Source organism: Bos taurus, chromosome 26 (assembly GCF_002263795.3).
Source record: "Bos taurus isolate L1 Dominette 01449 registration number 42190680 breed Hereford chromosome 26, ARS-UCD2.0, whole genome shotgun sequence".
NCBI lineage: Eukaryota > Metazoa > Chordata > Mammalia > Artiodactyla > Bovidae > Bos > Bos taurus.
Genome location: NC_037353.1, coordinates 33,449,887 through 33,469,256, shown reverse-complemented (window position 1 = coordinate 33,469,256; position 19,370 = coordinate 33,449,887). Strand labels below are relative to the sequence as shown.

At 44.8% G+C, this 19,370-nt stretch overlaps 1 protein-coding gene across 37 annotated transcripts in view; it reads right to left on the bottom strand.

Annotated features, from left to right (window-relative positions):
• The window catches only part of TCF7L2 (transcription factor 7 like 2), a 202,378-nt gene extending 199,425 nt beyond the window's left edge, over positions 1-2,953 (bottom strand). For 36 of the 37 annotated variants that reach the window (XM_024985742.2, XM_024985748.2, XM_024985747.2 and 33 more), the window contains exons 1-3: positions 2,246-2,953; positions 1,890-1,956; positions 1,526-1,650 (exon numbers count right to left, since the gene is read on the bottom strand). In XM_024985742.2, the coding sequence (XP_024841510.1) occupies positions 1,526-1,650; positions 1,890-1,956; positions 2,246-2,434 (381 nt within the window). In that variant the 5' untranslated portion in view covers positions 2,435-2,953. 37 annotated transcript variants of the gene reach the window in all.
• Positions 2,954-19,370: the final 16,417 nt, after the last annotated feature.

The window sequence follows — 19,370 nt, the reverse complement described above, 5'->3', positions numbered from 1 at the left end:
TTGTAGATCGGATCGACTCCTGTCCGGCAAGCCCTCGGCCATTAGCACCGAATCCACGGTTGCGGAACAGTGGGTGCACTATTTCAAATTGCTAGCTCGAGTTACCGAAAAAGAAAAAGACAAAAGTAGTGTGTGTGTAAATAAGAGGTAGGGGGACTGAGCCAGAGAAGGTGCAAAATATCAATCGAGAAGCCGGGCACAAACGTTTAGAGATCGCGTCTACAGATTCGGCATCCACGCTTTTAAGAGCAGGGTGGGATGGGGGGAAGGGGTTCAGGGCGAGGGCAGGGGGCAGAGGTCGGTCAGGGAAGGGGGTGAGCCCTATTAACAAATGTCAGGGGTGGGCTCGGGGCGCACGCTGAGGGAAGCGCCCCCCAGAGCCTGGCACCCCGCTCCGCCCTGAGGCCCTCAAAGTTGGGTGGCCTGCGATCAGCAGCCCACTCCCTAGAAGTACAGGCGCCCTGGGCCTCCCTCAGCCTCTCTACACCCTTGGGCCCCCGCACACCCTGGTCTCTGCCCCACTAGGGCCCGCTGAGGGCCTAAAGCTGGCGAACGCAGACCTCGCTATATAACCCCAAAGAACCAAATTCCCTAGAAATACATCAAGTCCATCCGGAGGACGCCATCCCGGCTGCACACAACCCAAGAACCGCGGCCACAGGGGCCTCTCCACCCCGCGCGGCCCAGGAGAGCCCGCAGCCAGCGCGCCACGCCGCCGAAGCAAGCCACGGCGCCCAGGGCGCTCGCGGCCCTGCGGGGTGGCCCCCAGAAAAGGAAGCCCGGAGCCCCCCAAAGGTTGCAGTGGAACCCGTCTAGGAAGCGTGACCTTCCAAGGGGAAAAGGGGAGGAGGGCTGAAAGCCAGCCATCGACACTAGAAAGCTAAACAAATCAGCGGCCGAGAGAGAAAGCCGAGGCGCTTCTCCAGGGCCCCGGGCTCCGCGCGCCCGCTAGTTCTCAAGTCCATACGCCCGGAGGGACAATCCGCTCTCTAACACCGCGCGTCGGGCGCAGCCCAGTCACTCCGGCCGCGGCAGCCAAGGGGTTAACCGGGGGAAGCCCAAGACGCCACAGAAGAGGGAAGGAAGAGAGAGGGAGAGGGAGAAAAGAAAGAGCCACACAGTCATCTTCCCAGGGTGAAGAAACAAACACCACCACCAAAGGGGGCGGGGGCAATCAGAGCGCAGGAGGAAAAAAAGAAAAAAGTTCTTCTGATTTTTTTCCCCCCCTACCACCACCCTAGCAGAGCCCTGCTTGGAAAGCAAAGTCTCCCCAACATCACGAGGCAACAAACTGAAAGCAAGAACATGGCGAAGTGCAAACACATCCCAGTCCACAAAAGGCAGAAAAGTTTGGAGAGTTTCGGGCTGCTGGGCCACGAGCGGGGGAGGGGAGGCGGGGAGGGGAGGAGGCGGGGAGGGGGAGGGGGAGGAAGGGGAGGGGGAGGAGGGAGGGGGCAGGGCAGGGGCCGCATGCGGGGCCAGGCGGGCGGGCTGCGGGCGGGGGGCCGGGCGCGGAGGCACTTACAGTTCGGGCGGTGGGCGAGAGCGATCCGTTGGGGAGGTAGGGGCTCGTCAGGTCGGGGATCATGATGAAGGGGTAGCCGGGATACGGTGGCCCCTTAAAGAGCCCTCCATCTTGCCTCTTGGCCGCTAACATGGCGGGGCGGCGAGGGGACGGCGGCGGCGGCCGCGCGGAGCGGGAGAGAGCGAGGAGAAACTTTTTAGAAAAGTGCCCCAAGTGGCCGGGGGCGCCCGGGGCCGGACCGGCGCACGGCCGGGCCGAGCGGGGCTCGGGGCCCGGGCGCGCGGGGCGGCGGGCCCCGGAGTGGGGGGCCGGCGGGGTGGGGGGCAGCTCCGGGCGGCTGCGGGGCCGCGCGGGGCGTACTCACCTTCTTCCAAACTTTCCCGGGATTTATCTCGGAAACTTTCGGAGCGAGGCGGAGGCCGTCTTTCCGCCTTCCCGGAGGGGTGGAGGTGGGGAGGGCGAGGGGCAAACGCCACGCAGAGGTGGGGGGGAGAAGGGGGGGAGAAAAAGGATCAGCGAGGTGGGGGGTTTGGGGTGAGGGGGAGAGAAAAAAAACAGGGTTACAAGTTTTTGCAATGGTGGCCCCACAAGCACACGCCGCTCGCCTGGCCCCGCGGCGCCCCGCCGCCGCCCCCAGCCCCGATTTCTCCCCTCTCAGCAACATTTGCCAAGCCCAGGAAATAGATTAAGAACCCCACCAGCCCGAGGGGCTTTTCCTACCTCGGAATCGGAGGAGCTGTTTTGATTCGTTTCTGATTCATTGACTAGAGACGATTTGACATCAGCTAAATCCCTCTCCGCCGAGGAGTTTTCGGAGCTCTTCTCCTCCTGCTCGCCCTCGTCTTTGAAGGAAATCAGTTCGTCGTTGGCGCCTAGGTCATCTCCTCCACCGCCGTTCAGCTGCGGCATTTTTTTTCACCCACCAGCAGCAATTTTGGAAGAAAAATGAAGTAGGAAGAAAAGCCAAAAAAAAAAAAAAAAAACACCCAAAAAAGTTTTGCCCCCCCCAAAAAAAATTGCAAGAAAAAGACGAGTCCAAGGTGAACTTTTTTTCTGCTTTGGGGTCTTTTTCTCCTGGGGAGGGGAAAGAGGGAGGAGGGGAGGGGAAGGGGGGGGAGATCTTCTGCACGCGTGAGTTTGGGTTTCTTTTTTCTCTCGTTCCCAAGGATCCGATCAATGTGCAAAAAAATAATAAATAAAAAAAGGGGGGGTAAAAAAAACACACCAACAACAACAAGAAGTCAGATATAAAGAGCAAAGGGGGGGGGGGGAAGCCGAAGATACAGGAGGAGCTCGTGCCGCTCGGATTTGAGTGAGTTGAAGTTAGACTGAGAGCTTTTCAGTTCAAAGGCGGCGCTGATTGACAGATAGAAAAAGGGGGATCGAAATCCGGAGGAACGGAGTAGTCTGGGAGCGGAGATTATTGACAGGGCGAGAGGAACACACTCGCTTAATGAGATGCCGGGGGGCGGGCCCGGCCCGGTGACGTATGCATAAATAAACAGCCGGGGTGGGCGGGGCGGGGGCGGCTAACAATGATCCTTTCGGGCGCCGGGAGAGGGAGGAGGGAGGGAAGAAGGAGGAGGAGGAGAGGGGCGGGGGAGGAGGGGGGAGAGACGCAGGGAGGAGTGTGCAGGGGGAGAGGCCTGCGCTGAGTGTGTGCGAGCCCGGGAGTCTGGGCGAGGGAACGGGGACTCGCTCCGGGTGGGGGGCAGCTTCAGAAAAGACAATGCGGAGTAGGGGAAGGGGGGTGGGGGGTGGCGATCGCGTCAGGAATCCGAGTCGAGGAAGGCGGAAGGAAAGCCCACTTGGGGGGTGGGGATGGGGAGAGGCCCAGAAAAAGTGCACTTTAGAAATATTAGAAATAAGTCTTAAGGAAGGAGAAAAGGAGGAGAGTATTGGGGAAAGGGTGGGAGGTAGGGGTTTAGTGGTTAAGCCAGCAATGAAATCAACCACCCTTGGGCGGGATGTAACAGAAGTGGTCAAAAAGAGAGATCAACCCTCCACTCTCAGAGAGCTTGGGGAAGTGGAGGGCTGGGCAAAGTTCCTGGTCATCTGCAGTGAAAGAAACTATTAACCCACGAGGTCTTCCCTCCCCTTTTTTGTTTATTAATAGTGAATCATTTCGTTAAATCGTAAGTCTCTACTAGAATAAATATGCCAAGATGACTTTTTATCCAAAAAACAATCAAATACTGTAGTGTTTGTCAGGGGCATGAAAAATATCCTTAAGGAAAAATACATGATTCTTGATTCTTTTCAGTGTAGAATGTTGTTCTTTTTTTTTTTTTTTTTTTTTTTTAACTGACCTTGGAGGTGGTAGGAAATCAGCTAGGATTCAAAGTCCTTTCTGACTTTGGAGGTGAAAAGTTTGGGCGTTAACACCGCCAGGGAAAATAAAACTGAAAGTTCACCAGCCCCAGGGATCAGTGGTACTGGAGTCTTTCTGGAAGGAGATCTGAAATGAAATCCCCCAAAGACTGACCAAATAATCAAGATGTAGATGGGTCTGGCAGGAAATTGCTAACCCAGCTGATGCTAGAAGACCTCAGGGAGGAGATGGAAAACCTGAGGTTTGAGGCAGGTATTTGTTGATTTTTAGGCTGTCTCCTGGGGAGTAAATTGATTTGCTACAAAATGGGGAAGAAAATTATGTTAAAGGGGGAAAGGCCTGGGTCCCAAAACACAGTGTTTCTAGAAAACGGAGCAACAACACTCATTTTCTTGCAAATATCCAGTGAGAAGTGAACTGGAATCTGCAATAGGAAAGGGGACAAAAAAAACCAGGAAAAAAAAAGAAACCAATAGGGAATTAGCAAATTTTCTTTTAGGAACAGTGTTGGTCTAGAGTCCAAGATGTACTAAACTATTTCACCCATCCCTTAAAAACACATCTCACCTGCTTTTCAGCTGGCCCATCAGCACCTAAGCTTTCCAAAAGAAAGCAAATTTACCATGTAATATTTAGAGAGTTTCGGTTTTCAGCAAAACTGTTTTATAGGCTAAGGTCTCAGAAAGAAGACTACTAAAAATAATGATACCAAGATTGACAAGGCCAATGAATTCCCCTGCACTGGAAAAATTCATAACCACATTTGCACACTAAAGAGCAAGATGTGGGCAAAATAAAAATGTGGTGGAGGGGGGAGGCTATGGAGGAGAATCACAGTAACTCCCAACTTTAATATTAATCAGAAAATCACAAGTAGAGTGAGAAGGAGCCTGAAAAGAAGTAAAACAAATGTGTACATTTAATCAGACAGGATTGCATAGGATACAAAGCACAGGGCTAATTAGTCTCAGCAGGTAGGACTAACCTTCAGACTTCATAAATAAATAAGGCGGGCACAGTTTCTAAGAGGGTGAGTGGAGACAGAAAGGGGATTATTTTAAGACACCAAGTAAAAACATGAAGAATGAAATGCTTCACTGTTAAATCCATGTACAAATGGATTTAACAGTTTCCTTTTTTTAGGTCTTTTCACTTGGTTGCCTTTAGATTTACACATTTATTGAATGGTCATAGCTTTTCACACTTGCTAATTGTCACCTGTATACTTAGTGTGCCTGAGTCTGTCTGTACAGTGTAGACTTTCCTAAGGCCTGTTTTAAGGCCTTATTTACTTAAATGAGAACACATTTACAGTAACTCAATTTTATGGCAATTTCTCCTGTGCAATGGTTCTTTTATTTTACTCTAACCCTGATCTGAATTAAAATGGATGCTGAGGTCTTCTATGTCCTTTATAGGACTTACCTGGATAATAAAAGGTCATAAATATACTGAATTGAAATTTTAACGAAGGTACTTACTGTTTTTAATGTCCTGGCCTGCATTTTTATCATATGTAAATACTAAGGACTTTCTTTGGATGACTAGTAACCTCATCCATTTTGGCATATCCTTATGTTTCTCATTCAAAGGAAACTCTTTACATCTCTGATTTAGTTAATAAATTTAGAGTCATTCCATCATAGCACATTCACCACATTTAATCGTGTTGCTTTTTGCCATAGAAAGACTTGAGACCAGGAAAATCTCAGAGCATCAATTACCCCTGAGTCTCTGAAAGTGCTTTAGGTAATCTGGGGGGATAGGGGAGAAATGGGGGAGGGTGTGAAATTAAAATCAGCAAAAAGCAAGGTAATACAATATTTAAAAGAAAGGTCCAGTTGGCCTACAATGTAGATGTGTCGTTTGTAGATTTGCTGTGAAATTTTAAACAACTGCAGGCTGTGTCCAGGTGTTGAGGCTAGATACTGATGACTGACTTTAAGGACAGAGAGTTCTGCCCAAATAGCAGGAGTTCTAAACATGGGGAGGAAACCAGACCAGTTCTGACTTTAGCCTGAGCCAAGGAGTTTTGCATGTAAGAAGCTGGGACTTCTTCCCTCAGAGCCCCTTCCCAGGGCCAGCCCAAGTCCTGAGCTGTAAGCAGACTGCCCCTCTGCCCTTGTTTCTTTCTCCTCCTCCGCATCCAGTCTCTTTTGGCTTCTTCACTTCTCTGTTTTCTTCTACCCTTCAACCATCCCTCTATTAAATCTCTGTGGACCTGTGTTGCTATTAGTCTGCATTTTAACCTCAAAAATTAAAATAGTTTACCTCTCCCCCAGGTACTTCCTTGTTCATCCCTATCGGAAAGTGTGAAAGGAAGTTTCAGTTGATAGATATCACTTTCCAGGCATCAGTTTTCTACTGGGGGTTATTATGGCAGAGTGGTAAGTGTCCTCTGAAATATGGGACTGCGCTTGAAGGGATATGGCGGAAACAGGCTGGCCATTGGCCTTGTTACCTATGACCCCTTTGTCCTGTCTCACCTGACCAGTGAAGTGGTTGGACTGGATATTTTCTTAGGTCCTTTCTAACATTCAGAAAGTCTATGATTTCATACTTTCAGCCTATACCCCCATTATGCTGAGAGGCTCACCTATATAGGCTCAGCCTATACCCTCATTATGCTGAGAGGCTCAAACTATATCAGAAGTTTGGCTTTAGAATTTAGGAAAAACAAGGATAGTCTGCTTAGATTCACCAGAAGTAGAGAATACACGTCACCAACCATACTCAGCTTCCCCAGTCAATTGGCAAGATTCTAGTAATTAAACTTTGATGGTGTTGCATATGTGTGTGTGTATGAGTGCTGTGTGATTTTTCTTTAAATATCAAGGTTCCAAGATGGATGATCTGTTACCCACTGTGTTGGACTTATCTATGCAGGGAGTGTGCTGACTGAGGGAAGCCAAAAAAAGAATCTGAAAACATAAGGAAGCTATAAAATGGGGAAATGTTTAGAAGCCAAAGTCCTGATTCCACTGTGATATTTTCTGTTTGCTTTTTGTTCTGTGCGGGTAATGGTTCCTTATTTGGATCTTGAGGAAAGCTACTCCTTTAGCCAACCTAGGAACACTAAAAATTGGACACCTGAGAGTTTGTAATTTTAGTGAGAGGAAGAGGTAGGCAAACAGGGCCCACTTCAGGCTTCCCTGGTGGCTCAGTGGTGAGGAGCCTGCCTGCCAGTGCAGGAGACACGAGTTCCATCCCTGGTCCCGGAAGATCCTGCATGCCACAGAGCAACTAAGCCCGTGCACCACAACTGTTGAGCCTGTGCTCTCGGACTCCCAGGAACCACAGCTACTGAAACCCACACATCCTAGAGCACGTGCTTGGCAACAAGAGAAGACATTGCAGTAAGAAGCCCGAGCACCGCAACTAGAGGGTAATCTCCACTCGTCGCAACTGGATAAAGGCCTGTGCAGCGGCAAAGACCCAGCACAGCCATAAATAAATAAATTAATTAATTTAAAATATTTTTTTAAAAGGGCCCACTTCACAGGCAACCTTTTATTTCCACACCCCCCCCCAACCCCGCAATGATTCTATCAAGGGACTCAGAGAGGCACACACCCTCTTCTTGAAACCCTGAGTAACACTGTTCTGTTTTTGGCACTATTCTGAAGCGTTTGCCTTGATCACCTTGCTTCAGCTAATGACAGGTCCAGGTAATAAAGTGACAATAATGCCTGATGATCCAAGGGTTAATGGGAAGATGTATGCATTTGTACAGGGTTTCATCACCTGCCTTCATAAGCTGATCACTACCGCTACAGGCATTTGTGACAGGAGAAGCCTTTCGGAAGGCATCAGTCCTCCATAAATATACGTTTCTTATTGACACGATGTCTTTTAACCCTAATAGTAATGGAAGAAGGCCAATAAATGAAACATTTACTGCATTAGTTGCCTTTTTTTGGGGTGGTGTACTTTTCCTTTCTAGCCGTCTCTAGAAGATGTTTTCAGCCTAATTTGCTCCCTAGAAATTTCGCTTGCTACAGTTATACGTCTATGACGTTTTATTGCCTGGAGCCAAGTCTGCAAAAGAACTTTCTTAAGATATACTTATCCTAATGCCAAGCTACAGGAACCGAGCTGCTTTATGCTGAATTATTTGTGCTACCCTGATATACAGGGCAGAGACTGCCTGGTAGTCATTGCCATAGGGTAGGTCTAAATGTTTCTGAGAAGGGAAAAAAAGGCAAGAAAGAGGTGAAAAAAGTTTCATCTAGATTGATGTGTAGAAGTCTTTAGAATTAATAATTGAGTATGTATTTAACATATTAAAATGCCTGAGGTTTTCTTTTCTTTCCTTTCCCTTAAAAAAAAAAAAAAACTTCAGTGACCCCATCCTTTTTCAGGGAACATCCTTGCCCACTCAAACCCATTGTTCTGTTCAGAGATATCATGGATACGAAATCCCCTCCCCCAAAGACATAGGGACTTTAACTTGAGGCAAGGACTGTGTCCACCAGCATCAAACAATCTCATAAGGTGGTTTACGTCTATTCAAGGGACAGAGCAGGTGAAATTTCAGGAGAGGACCATACCATTGTTCCCCTTGTAATGTATCTAGGTGTGGGCTAACACACCTGCTTCTGGCCAAAAGCATTGTGGGATGGAGGAGGATTCAAGGAGACACCCAGGACCAGGGTGTGAAGATTTCAGACCTGGGCCCCCAGGAATCTAGAACAGCTTTAAGCCCCAGCCTGTCCTTGAAAGAAAGTGAAAGTGTTAGTCACTAGTTGTGTCCGACTCTGCAATCCCGTGGACTGTAGCCCGCCAGGCTCCTCTGTCCATGGAATTCTTCAGGCAAGAATACTGGAGTGGATTGCCATTTCCTTCTCCAGGGGACTTTCCCGACCCAGGGATCGAACCCAGGTCTCATGCATTGCAGGCAGATTCTTTACTTCTGAGCCACCAGGGAAGCACAGAGGAAAGTCTAAATCTACGTTGATCGTATCATTTGAGACTGGGTTAGAATCAGCTTTCCCCCGCCTTGCAAAAATGCCAATTGCTTCTGCGCATTCCAGTGATATTTGTGGATTATATTTCCTAATGAAACACTCATTTTGATAGGGAAAGGGAAAAAGGATGAATGATGAGTTCCGGGTCCAGAGCGTGGATTGCATACAGACAACAGCCTGCAGCACAGAGACAAGACGCAAGGCTTCCAGTGAGTCGTGGAGCACACTCTGCCTGTTGGTGGCCTGAGGGCACACTGTAAGTACCCAACGCAGGAGCGAAGGCATTAATCGTTATTTCTTAAAGGTTCCAAGATCCCGAGAGGGAGAGATTATAATGACCCCAAAACCCCATAAGAAGCACGGTACCCCTCCCAGAAATGCCTCTCTGAGCACGCGGTCTTTCTCTAGGCCTGCATTCTTAGACACATTGTCCCACGCCAAGAGATGCTGCAGGTTCCCAACAGTCTGTATGCAGGACAAGCAAGCACATTCCTCCCTCCCACCCAGCAAAGGGCTCTGTTCACGTGAGTGCTAGTGTGTAAGGGCCTGTGAGACCCTCCTAATCCCACCAGGCTTTGCTGGCCACCCCCACCCCCCAGCAGCAAAAGCGATGACAATCTGGAAGCCAGATGAGGCATATCTGAGGGAAGGATCTGATACTGCTGTGTTATAGACTTTTCTTCTTTGAAGGAAACTCACATACCCCTCTTCACAAGAAGCATCTTTCTAATGTGATCTGGCTGTTCATGTTATTTTATTGCTGGCTACAAAACAGCATGTACTATAGAGTTCTTTTTAAAAAAAAAAAAAAAAAAAGTATAATTGTTCTTTAAAAATATTTGAAAGGATGTGCTCCAAAAGCTCCAAAATGTCAACAGCACTTTTTTTCCCCCTAAATGTTAGAATTAAGGGTAATTTTTAGTTATACTTTTATACCTTTCTATACTCTCTGGTATTGTTTGGTTTTAACAACTGGGCACGGGTTGCAAATATTTCTAATTATTTGCATCATTAGAAAGAGAGATAATGCTCTTCTTTCTATTTTAAGAAATAAATGCTTCAGACTTTCCTTCTCTTTTTCATTCCCATCCCTCCTTGCTTGAACTGGGAATATTTCAAGGTAGCTGTTGCTCACATTACATCTGATACATCTTTGTTGTACAGAGCAGGCCTGTGTGCTGCTGGGCACTGAGCAAAGTCCTTGATCTCTGCCCACGAGTTGACAGTGGAAACCCACTACCACGTCGTGGTGGGGAAAAAAAAAAATCTCCAGAAATTGCCATATGTCCCCTTTTGCAGGTTGAAGGGGAAACAAAATCATCCCCACTGGGCAACCCCTGTTTTACTGTGAACCTCCTCTCTGAAAGGAATATGATAAACTCATTTTAGTAAGTCAGTTCTCAAACTGCTGACAGGGGATGCCATCCCCTCTTCCACCAGCTAATCAGGACCTGTATCAGAATGGCCTGGGGCGTTTCTTCAAACTGCACCACCTCCACTCCCTGGTGAGACCCTGTGCCTTGCATAAGGGGGCATCTTGGTCTCACCAGAAGTATTCAAATTTTGGTTCTGTCACATATGAATATGTGACCTAGGACAACTGCATAAACCATTCTTACATTATTTACTCATCTATGAAATGGGGGCATAATATCTACATCTAAGTGGTGAGGATTCAATGAAATAGCATGTACAGTTACCTTGATCACAGAAGCTTTCAATTGAGCAGATTTCCTTTCTTGCCCCCCTTCTTCAGATGGAGATGGATTGCCAGGATTTAGCCCAGTCCTGGCACCATGAGAGTTGTTCAGTCATTAAATTGTATACCACTCTTTGTGACCCCCGTGGACTATAGCACACCAGGCTTCCCTGTCCTTCACTATCTCCCAGAGTTTGCCCAAACTCATGTCCATTGAATTGGTGATGCCATCTAGGCATCTCATTCTCTATTGCCTCCTTCTCCTCCTGCCCTCAATCTTTCCTGGCCTCAGGGTTATTTCCAATGAGTTGGCTCTTCATATCAGGTGGCCAGAGTATCCGATCTTCAGCATCAGTCCTTCCAATGAATATTCAGGGTTGATTTCCTTTAGGATTGACTGGTTTGATCTCCTTGCTATCCAAGGGACTCTCAAGAGTCCTCTCCAGCACCATAATTCAAAAGCATCAATTCTTCAGTGCTCAACCTTCTTTCTGGTCTGATTCTCACATCTGCACATGACTACTGCAAAAACCATAGCTTTGACTAGATGGACCTTTGTCGACAAAGCGATATCTCTGCTAATTTAATATGCTGTCTAGGTTTGTCATAGCTTTTCTTTCAAGGAGCAAGCATCTTTTACTTTCATGGCTGCAGTCACCATCCACAGTGATTTTGGAGCCCAGGAAAATAAAATTTGTCACTGTTTCACTTTTTCCCCATCTATTTGCCATAAAGTGATGGGACCAGATGCCATGATCTTAGTTTTTTGAATGTTGAGATTTAAGCCAGCTTTTTCATTCTCCTCTCTCACCCTCCATAGGAGGGGTCAGTACATTTTAGCTCTTATCACTGTTTTTCTGCCTCTCCTAGTTACTCTTTTTGAGAGTTGCTGCATTATAAAACGGAAAGATTCCTAAACTCAAAACAAACACATCTGGAATGGTGGCTTTCAGGCACCAAAGACAAGCCAAGCAGTCGCAGGCAACTCTTTAGGGTCTCTTTGTGGTGCTGCCCACCGAGAAGGGGCAGCTCCACCACAAGACAGTTCCCAACCAACCTCTTTTCCCTGTCCCTCCAGGCAAGTCCCTCCAACCCATTTCGGGAGAGCGGCAGGACAGATTTTGAAAGCCCTCAAGGCTTCCTCTCAATCATCTAGTAATTTAATAATACACAGCCCTTTGCACGTACTAATTAAACAAGAGTGAGCTCCCTGGTGAGGGAGGCCAGCCACCCTTCCACCTTGGGCCCCAGGAGAAGTGGTTTGCCTGGAGGTAAGAAAAAAGAAAGGAAGAAGCTAGGTCAAAAGGGAAGGGAAGAATTCCAGCTCTGAGGACTTCAGCGGTTCGGTTCAGTCAAGGTGACCAGCAGCCACTCTGGGTCAGAGCATCTCCGGTAGGCAAGGGGCCCTCCTAGCTCTTTTACTTCTTAGGGGAGGGTGTCAGAGACCACTTTGCCCGTCCGAAGCTAGGTTTAGTCTCTCTCCAAAATGCACTCACACTTATGTATTTTACAAATTCTCTCTAAACTTTCGATTTAAAATTCCCTGTCCAACAACCTAGAGGGGCAGGATGGAGTGGGAGGTGGGAGGGAGGTTCAGGAGGGAGGGGACATAAGTATACCCATGGCTGATTCTTACTGATGTGTGGCAGAAACCAGCAGAATATTATAAAACAATTATCTTCTAACTACAAATAAATAAATTAAATTTTAAAAATTTCCTGTCCAAAATAATCATAAGTAGGGGAGAAGAATAAATCAGGAGTTTGGGATGAACACACACACTACTATGATGCAGAAGATAGATCACCAGCAAGGACCTACTCTACAGCACAGGGAAATCTAGTCAATATTCTGTGACAAACCTAGGTGAGAAAAGAATCTAAAAAGAATGAATATATGTGTATGTATAACTGAATCACTTTGCTGTACACTGAAAGTATCACGATATTGTAAATCAACTATACTCCAATAAAATCAAACATAAACATTATTAAAATTTTAAAAATCATCATAATTACAGTCTTATATTGGTTGAGTTTTACATTGCAGAAGCTCTTTCCAATAGGCATGTGGTAGGGTGTAGTTCTAGAATGATGGCCTTGAACCCGTCAGTGTCACTCACCAGCTGGGTTGCCTCCAACACAGTATTTCACTTCCCTACGCTCTTGTTTCCTTTTGCATAAAATAAAATTAGTAGAAGTAGCTCTTGTCAAAATTATTTACATTTTAAAGATGAAAAAAACTGAGACTGGGAAACACTAGAGTCAATGGCTCGGATTGGAACCCAGAACTCCTGACTCTTCATAATCGCTCTGCCTTTCTTTTAAAACCATTAAAACTTTTTGTTGAGGTATAATATTCATATAGCAAAGTATAAAAATCTTAAACATTCACCCTGATAAATGGTTAGATGTGGACACATCCTAGTAACTCCCATCTACATCAAGATAATAGATGCTTTTGAACTGTGGTGTTGGAGAAGACTCTTGAGAGTCCCTTGGACTGCAAGGAGATCCAACCAGTCCATCCTAAAGGAATCAGTCCTGAATATTCATTGGAAGGACTGATGCTGAAGCTGAAACTCCAATCCTTTGGCCGCCTGATGCGAAAAACTGACTCATTGGAAAAGACCCTGATGCTGGGAAAGATCAAAGGTGGGAGGAGAAGGGGACGACAGAGGATGAGATGGTTGAATGGCATCACCAACTCCATGGACATGAGTTTGAGCAAGCTCCAGGAGTTGGTGATGGACAGGGAAGCCTGGTGTGCTGCAGTCCATCGGGTCACAAAGAGTCGGACACGACTGATCAACTGAACTGAACTGATTACTGAAACAACAGAAGCAATCTTTGTGTGCCCTCCAAGTCAAGATCCTGACTCCCTAAAGCAGGACTACCAGATTTAGTAAATAAAAAATACTGCTTAGGACATACTTATAATAAAAAATTGGCTGCTAATCTGATATTCAAATTTAACTAAGTGGCCTGTATTTTATCTAGCAATCCTACCCCAAAAGCAGCCATTGACCTGATTTCTATGACACTAGATAAGTTTTGCCTATTCTTGTCAGAAAAGTGGAACCATATCTTATTGTACTCTTTTTTTTTTTTTTAATTGTCCTCTTTTGATTCAGGATTCTTTTGCCTAACATCACACCCAAGAGATTCAGTGATGTTAGCAGTGGTTCATTTTCATTGCTGTATAGTATACCACTGTATACAATGGAATATACATTTATAATATACAATGAGTACAAGTTAAGTCATCATATATTATAAATATATACATATACAATGAATATGAATTTATTTATCCACTCTACTATAGATGAACCTTGCTTTTAGCCAAGACAAACAGAGCTACTATAAACTTTATTCTTGTATATGCCTTTCTGTTAGTTTCTGCATGCATCCCCATTGGGTATGTTACTAGATGGAAATTTCCTATGACATCAGGGTATATATATGTTCAACATTAGTAGATAAAACCAAATCTCTCCAAAACTGTTGAACCAGTTTATTCCCGAATGTGCAAAGAATTTCTGTTGCTTCACCTGCTGTGTCGGTTTCCCCCATTTTATGATGAATATATAGGGAAATTCACATTTTCCTGATGGCTAATGCTATTGAGCATCTTCACATGCTTATTGATTACTTAGATGTTCTCTTTAGGAAAGTGCCTGTTTAAGTCTTTTGCCCATTAAAAAAATGAGTTGTCTATCTTTTTCCAACTGATTTATAAGAATTCTTTACATGTTCTAGGTATAAATTCTTTGTCAGACATAGGTTTTGCAGATAGCTTCTCCCTCTCTGTGGCTTGCCTTTTCATGCTCATAATGGTACATTTTGATGAACAGAACTTTTTAACCTTTATGGTTATTGCTTTTGTGTATGTTAAGAAATCTTGAATTACTCCAAGGTCACAGTAATATCCTCCTGTGTTGCCTTTTAGAAGGGTTTTCATTTATTTTTTAACATCTAGAGCTACTGGCCTTGTTTCTTTGTCTATGGTATGTATGACATATTTCTTTTCTCTCTCTTTCTTTTTTTTGGGTCACACCCCACAGCTTGCAAGATTTTAATTTCCCAAGCAGAGATTGAACCCATGCTCTTGGCAGTGAAAACATAGAGTCCTAACCAGTGGACCGCCAAAGAATTCCCTGTACATTCTATTAAATTTTAAATTATTTCTCAACTTCATAATCCTACAGAATCTACATTAATGATTGTTAATATCATCATGAGATAGCTTTATTCACTCCAGTCATTATAACCATCTTTCTATGTGCTGAGGAACTGTGCATCCTAAGAATTTAAAACTTGAACTCAGCATGATGGTCATCTTCTTCCAGTTTACAGTGTAGCGTCTTGCTCCAAGTGGTCTGCCTCAGTCCACATATAGCCCACAGTGGAGACACCCACCGTGGAGACACATAAGTTCCTTTTAGGGGCAAAGTCCACTTAGATTTGCGCCTATGGCTGGGGTTTCCTGCCTGTCCTTCAGAGTCTGTGCAGGGAGCTGGCGAGCATGCTCTTCCTTTGGGGCAGCTCTGATTGGAAGTTCAAAGACAGAGACTGAAACCTGGATCATTTGTCTGTTGCAGGTCCCTGCGCCAAGTAAGAACCTACATTCCAGCCAAGTCAGTGGTAGGAAAGATGGATTGTCCAGTCACTTGGAGTGGCTCAAAAAAGCCTGGGGCAGCTGACATGTTAATAACAGGACAAGTAATAAATTATGAACGATGTTTGTGGTACCTGATTGTATCATAACTGTTTATTTTGCTGGACTCACTAGCTCTTCCCATCAGCCATCAGTTACATAGCTAACACCCAGCTAACACCAACTCCTGAGGCAGGAGAAGGTGGCGTGGATCCATAAAGGAACAGCAGCATCAACCTCAGTCCCAGTGTCCTTCTGAGACTTAATGTTGGTCCAGAATGTAGACCTTAAAATAAGGCCTAGCCCACTACCCTTGTACCCTGGGCTCTTGAAGACTGTTCTACCTTATTCCCAAGAATCATCCAGAATGCCCTCCTGGTTCCTGGTCCCTCCTGTTGGCCCAGGCAAGCCCCCTTTCTTGGGAAGCCTCAAATAATTTTGATTTCCCACTGGGCCCATGACCCTCTTGGGACATTAGGGCTCATTATCTGGTTCTTCATGCCTTTGACTAACTAGAACACCCCACCTTCCCCAGGGAGCTTCAGCCTCCAATATTGACCTCCAACAACATGAACTATTGTCCCACCCAGGCCCATCACAACTTCTGTGAGAGCTGGAGTCTAGACACTGTAGAAGAAGGGAATTTACTCCCTAATTTTCCTGATAAAGTCTCCCTCCAGTTTTCTGCACCAGTCACTCCCTCCAGGGGAGAACCTGAGGTACTCAAATGATGCCGTCCTACCTAGAACCCCTTCCTACCTAATACTTCCTTAGCCAAAGGAACTGTCCCTCGGTGGTAAACTGTTCTTATCTAACTAGATGGGGGATTCCAAGTGTGTGTGGGGCTGGTCAGAGCCACAGAATTGAAATGTAAATGCGGGTCCTTAATGTATTTTATTTTTTAATTAAGTTTTATTGGAGTAGAGTTGATGTACAATGTTGTGTTAGTTTCTGCTGTAGAGCAAAATGAGTCCGTTATACATATACATACATCCACTCTTTTTTTTTTTTAGGGACTTACCTGTAGCTCAGATGGGAATCTGCGTGCAATGCAGAAGACCTGAATTTGATCCCTGGGTTGGGAAAGGAGAAAGGAATCCACTCCAGTATTCTTGCCTGGAGAATCCCATGGACAGAGGAGCCTGGCAGACTACAGTCTATGGGGTCACAAAGAGTTGGACACAACCGAGAGACTAACACTACTACTCTTTTTTAGGTTCTATTCCTATAGAGGTCATTATAGAATATTGAGCTGAGTTCCCTTTGCTATTCAGTAGGTTCTTATTAGTTATCTGTTTTACCTTAATGTATTTTAAAGGAGTGAGGAAAGGCTGAGAAATTTTCCTGAGAACACTTTAAACTTGAAAATTTATCAAGAATCTCTGACAACATTGCTATTTATTTCTGCCTTAATAATGAGGCAGAGCGGTAATCTTCTATGATAACCAAGTGAAAAGCAGAAAGGAACCTCTACTGGACCTTGTAAGGAGAGAAGCCAAGGGGTACTAGGCCCAAGGGTGTTCTTAGAGCAAGCAAAGCAGCCTGGATGAAGCCTGGATGAAGACCAGAGACAGGTGGGAGGCAGGCCTCCAGGACAGACTGACCAGGACAGTTCAATCCCTGTTGCAGGCCAAACACAAGAATTTAGAAGGAATCAGGGCTCCTGAGGGCAGTGTTGGGGAAAGAAGACTGAGTTGATTGCGTTCTGTGCTCCAAAGCTAGCAGGTCCCACCGGGAAATCTACAGGGAAGACCTTCGGAGACAAGGGACTCAGGAGCACCAGCACCTATGATCGCAGCTAATTTTAATAAAAGGTGCTGGAACCAAAGCAGATTGGTAGATTCTCTTTACTTGAGCCCAAGGGCCTCTAGCAAGTCCAAGTTGTATTTAACTCTGTTCTATTTAATTTCCACAAGATAGAGGCCCACCCCCCACTGCACACTCAAGTTTGCTTTCCCTGGAAGCAGCTGGAGGTGGCCTTTATGACGGAAATGCTTCCCTGGTGGCTCAGACAGTAAAGAAAACGCCTTCGATGCAGGAGACACCCGAGGTTCAATCCCTAGGTCGGGAAGATCCCCTAGAGAAGGGAACGGCAATCCACTCCAGTATTCTTGCCTGGAGAATTAACAGGGACAGTGGTGGGCTGTATATAGTCCATGGGGTTGCCAAGAGTCAGACACAACTGAGGGACTAACACTTTTTCACTTTCCTCTCAGACATAGGGAGGACTCTGCAGAGGGAACCAAAGGCTTGAGATCTGTACTAGAGAGTAAGTTAGGGGGTAGAGTGCACACAGCTCCTTCATCTCTCTGAGGAAGCATACTACTACTGTTATTGTCATTGCTATTATAATAAGTCAATTCCATTGAGGAAAGGAAGGGAAAGCAGGTGAATGCTATTTCTAAGAAATAACTTTGCACACTGGACTGAGCGTGTTACCCCGGATTGATCCCAAAGGCTTTCTAGAGCAACTTGATATGAACATAATTCAGAGGATTAAGAATTTTGAGAAAAAAAATTACATTTTTATCTTTACTGAACTCTCATTGAAATTTAGCATTTTCTTTTATTTTAAATGTGGGCAACAGACTGTAGACTGTTAGCAGTCACTGAGACCCTTTTTAAAAAACAGTTAACTTTATATTTAAACTTCCTTTAAAAAAAAAAAAAAAAAGCTTTATCACTAAGCTTACCAGATCTTACTTCCCCAATCAGGGATTGAACCCAGGCCACAACAGTGAAAGCACCAAGCCCTAAAAACTAGACTGCTAGGGAATTCCCTATTTAAATATCCTTAATTATTTCATGTGTTGCAACCAGCATATATTCCTTGTGTAGTAGAAATAATTTATAATAAAGTATAATTAAAAAACAAAATCTATAATTCTCCAGCTAACTACTAGGCCCAAATGAATTACCCATGTTAGGTAAATTAGACTTCCAGAATAGAGGAAAAGTTGAAGAGCCACCTAACCCAACTTTATGAGGCTAATCTTAATTCCCAAACCAAAACTAGACAATGACAAGGCATAGAAATAAAACTTCAGATCAACAGGGTCTGATGATATGACTAAAACTAACATTCTCTATTTCTTGGCTTTGCTATGTGGTGTTGGCAACTGTGGCTTTAATGCTACTAGAAATCATACATATTTTCATGTCACGATATAATGGTTATGGACACTTTAAAATAGCATTTATACTCATCATTAATTATAAATCACACACTTTCCTTAATAAAATAGCATGTAGTAGTTATACCACAGATTTGTTTTTAAAAAATAGTTTAAGAAATTTCCATTACTGTTCCCCGTAATGGCTGTACCAACTTACATTCTCACTAACAGTGTAGAGGGTTCCTTTTCTCTACAGCCTCTCCAGAATTTTTTATTTGCGGACTTTCATGATGGCCATTCTGACTGGTGTGAGGTGATACCTCAGTGTAGTTCTGATATTCTCTAACAATTAGTGATGTTGAGCATCTTTTCATGTGCTTATTGGCCATCTGTATTCATCTTTGGAGAAATGTCTATTTAGGTCTTCTGTCCACTTTTAAAAATCTGCTTTCTTTTAATCAGCATAATTATTTTGAAATTCATCTATACTGCTAAGTGTATCAATAGTTTGTTCTTGGTATTTTTATTTTTCCTGAGTGGTATTATATTGTGTGGAAAAACACCCAATTGTTTATCCATTCACTGGCTGATGGACTTGTGTTTCCAGTTCCTGGTTATTAGAAATAAAGCTCTGTTGAACATTAGTGTATAAGTCTCTGTGTGAACACGGGCTTTCATATCTCTTGGGTAATTACCCTGAGAATGGAATGGTATGCATTTAGATGCTTAAGAAACTGCCAAATTTTTTTCCAAAGTCATTGTAGCACTGACATTTCCACCAGGGGTGTAGGAAAGTTCCAGTTGCTCCACCTCCTCATCAGCAGTTGGTACGGTTAGTCTTCTTCGTTTTAGACATTCTAGATATGAGATCTCACTGTGGTTTTAGTTTGCATATCCCTCACTGAGTAGATAAAATTTCCTTGTTCCTCAAGGGCTTCCTTTAACTTTTCCTGTAACATGCTGGTGATGAATTCTTCCAACATTTGTATGTCTAAGAAAAGGTCTTTATTTCCCTTTTGTTTCTGAAATATATTTTTGCTGAGAATAGAATTCTGAGTTACCAGCTTAGAAT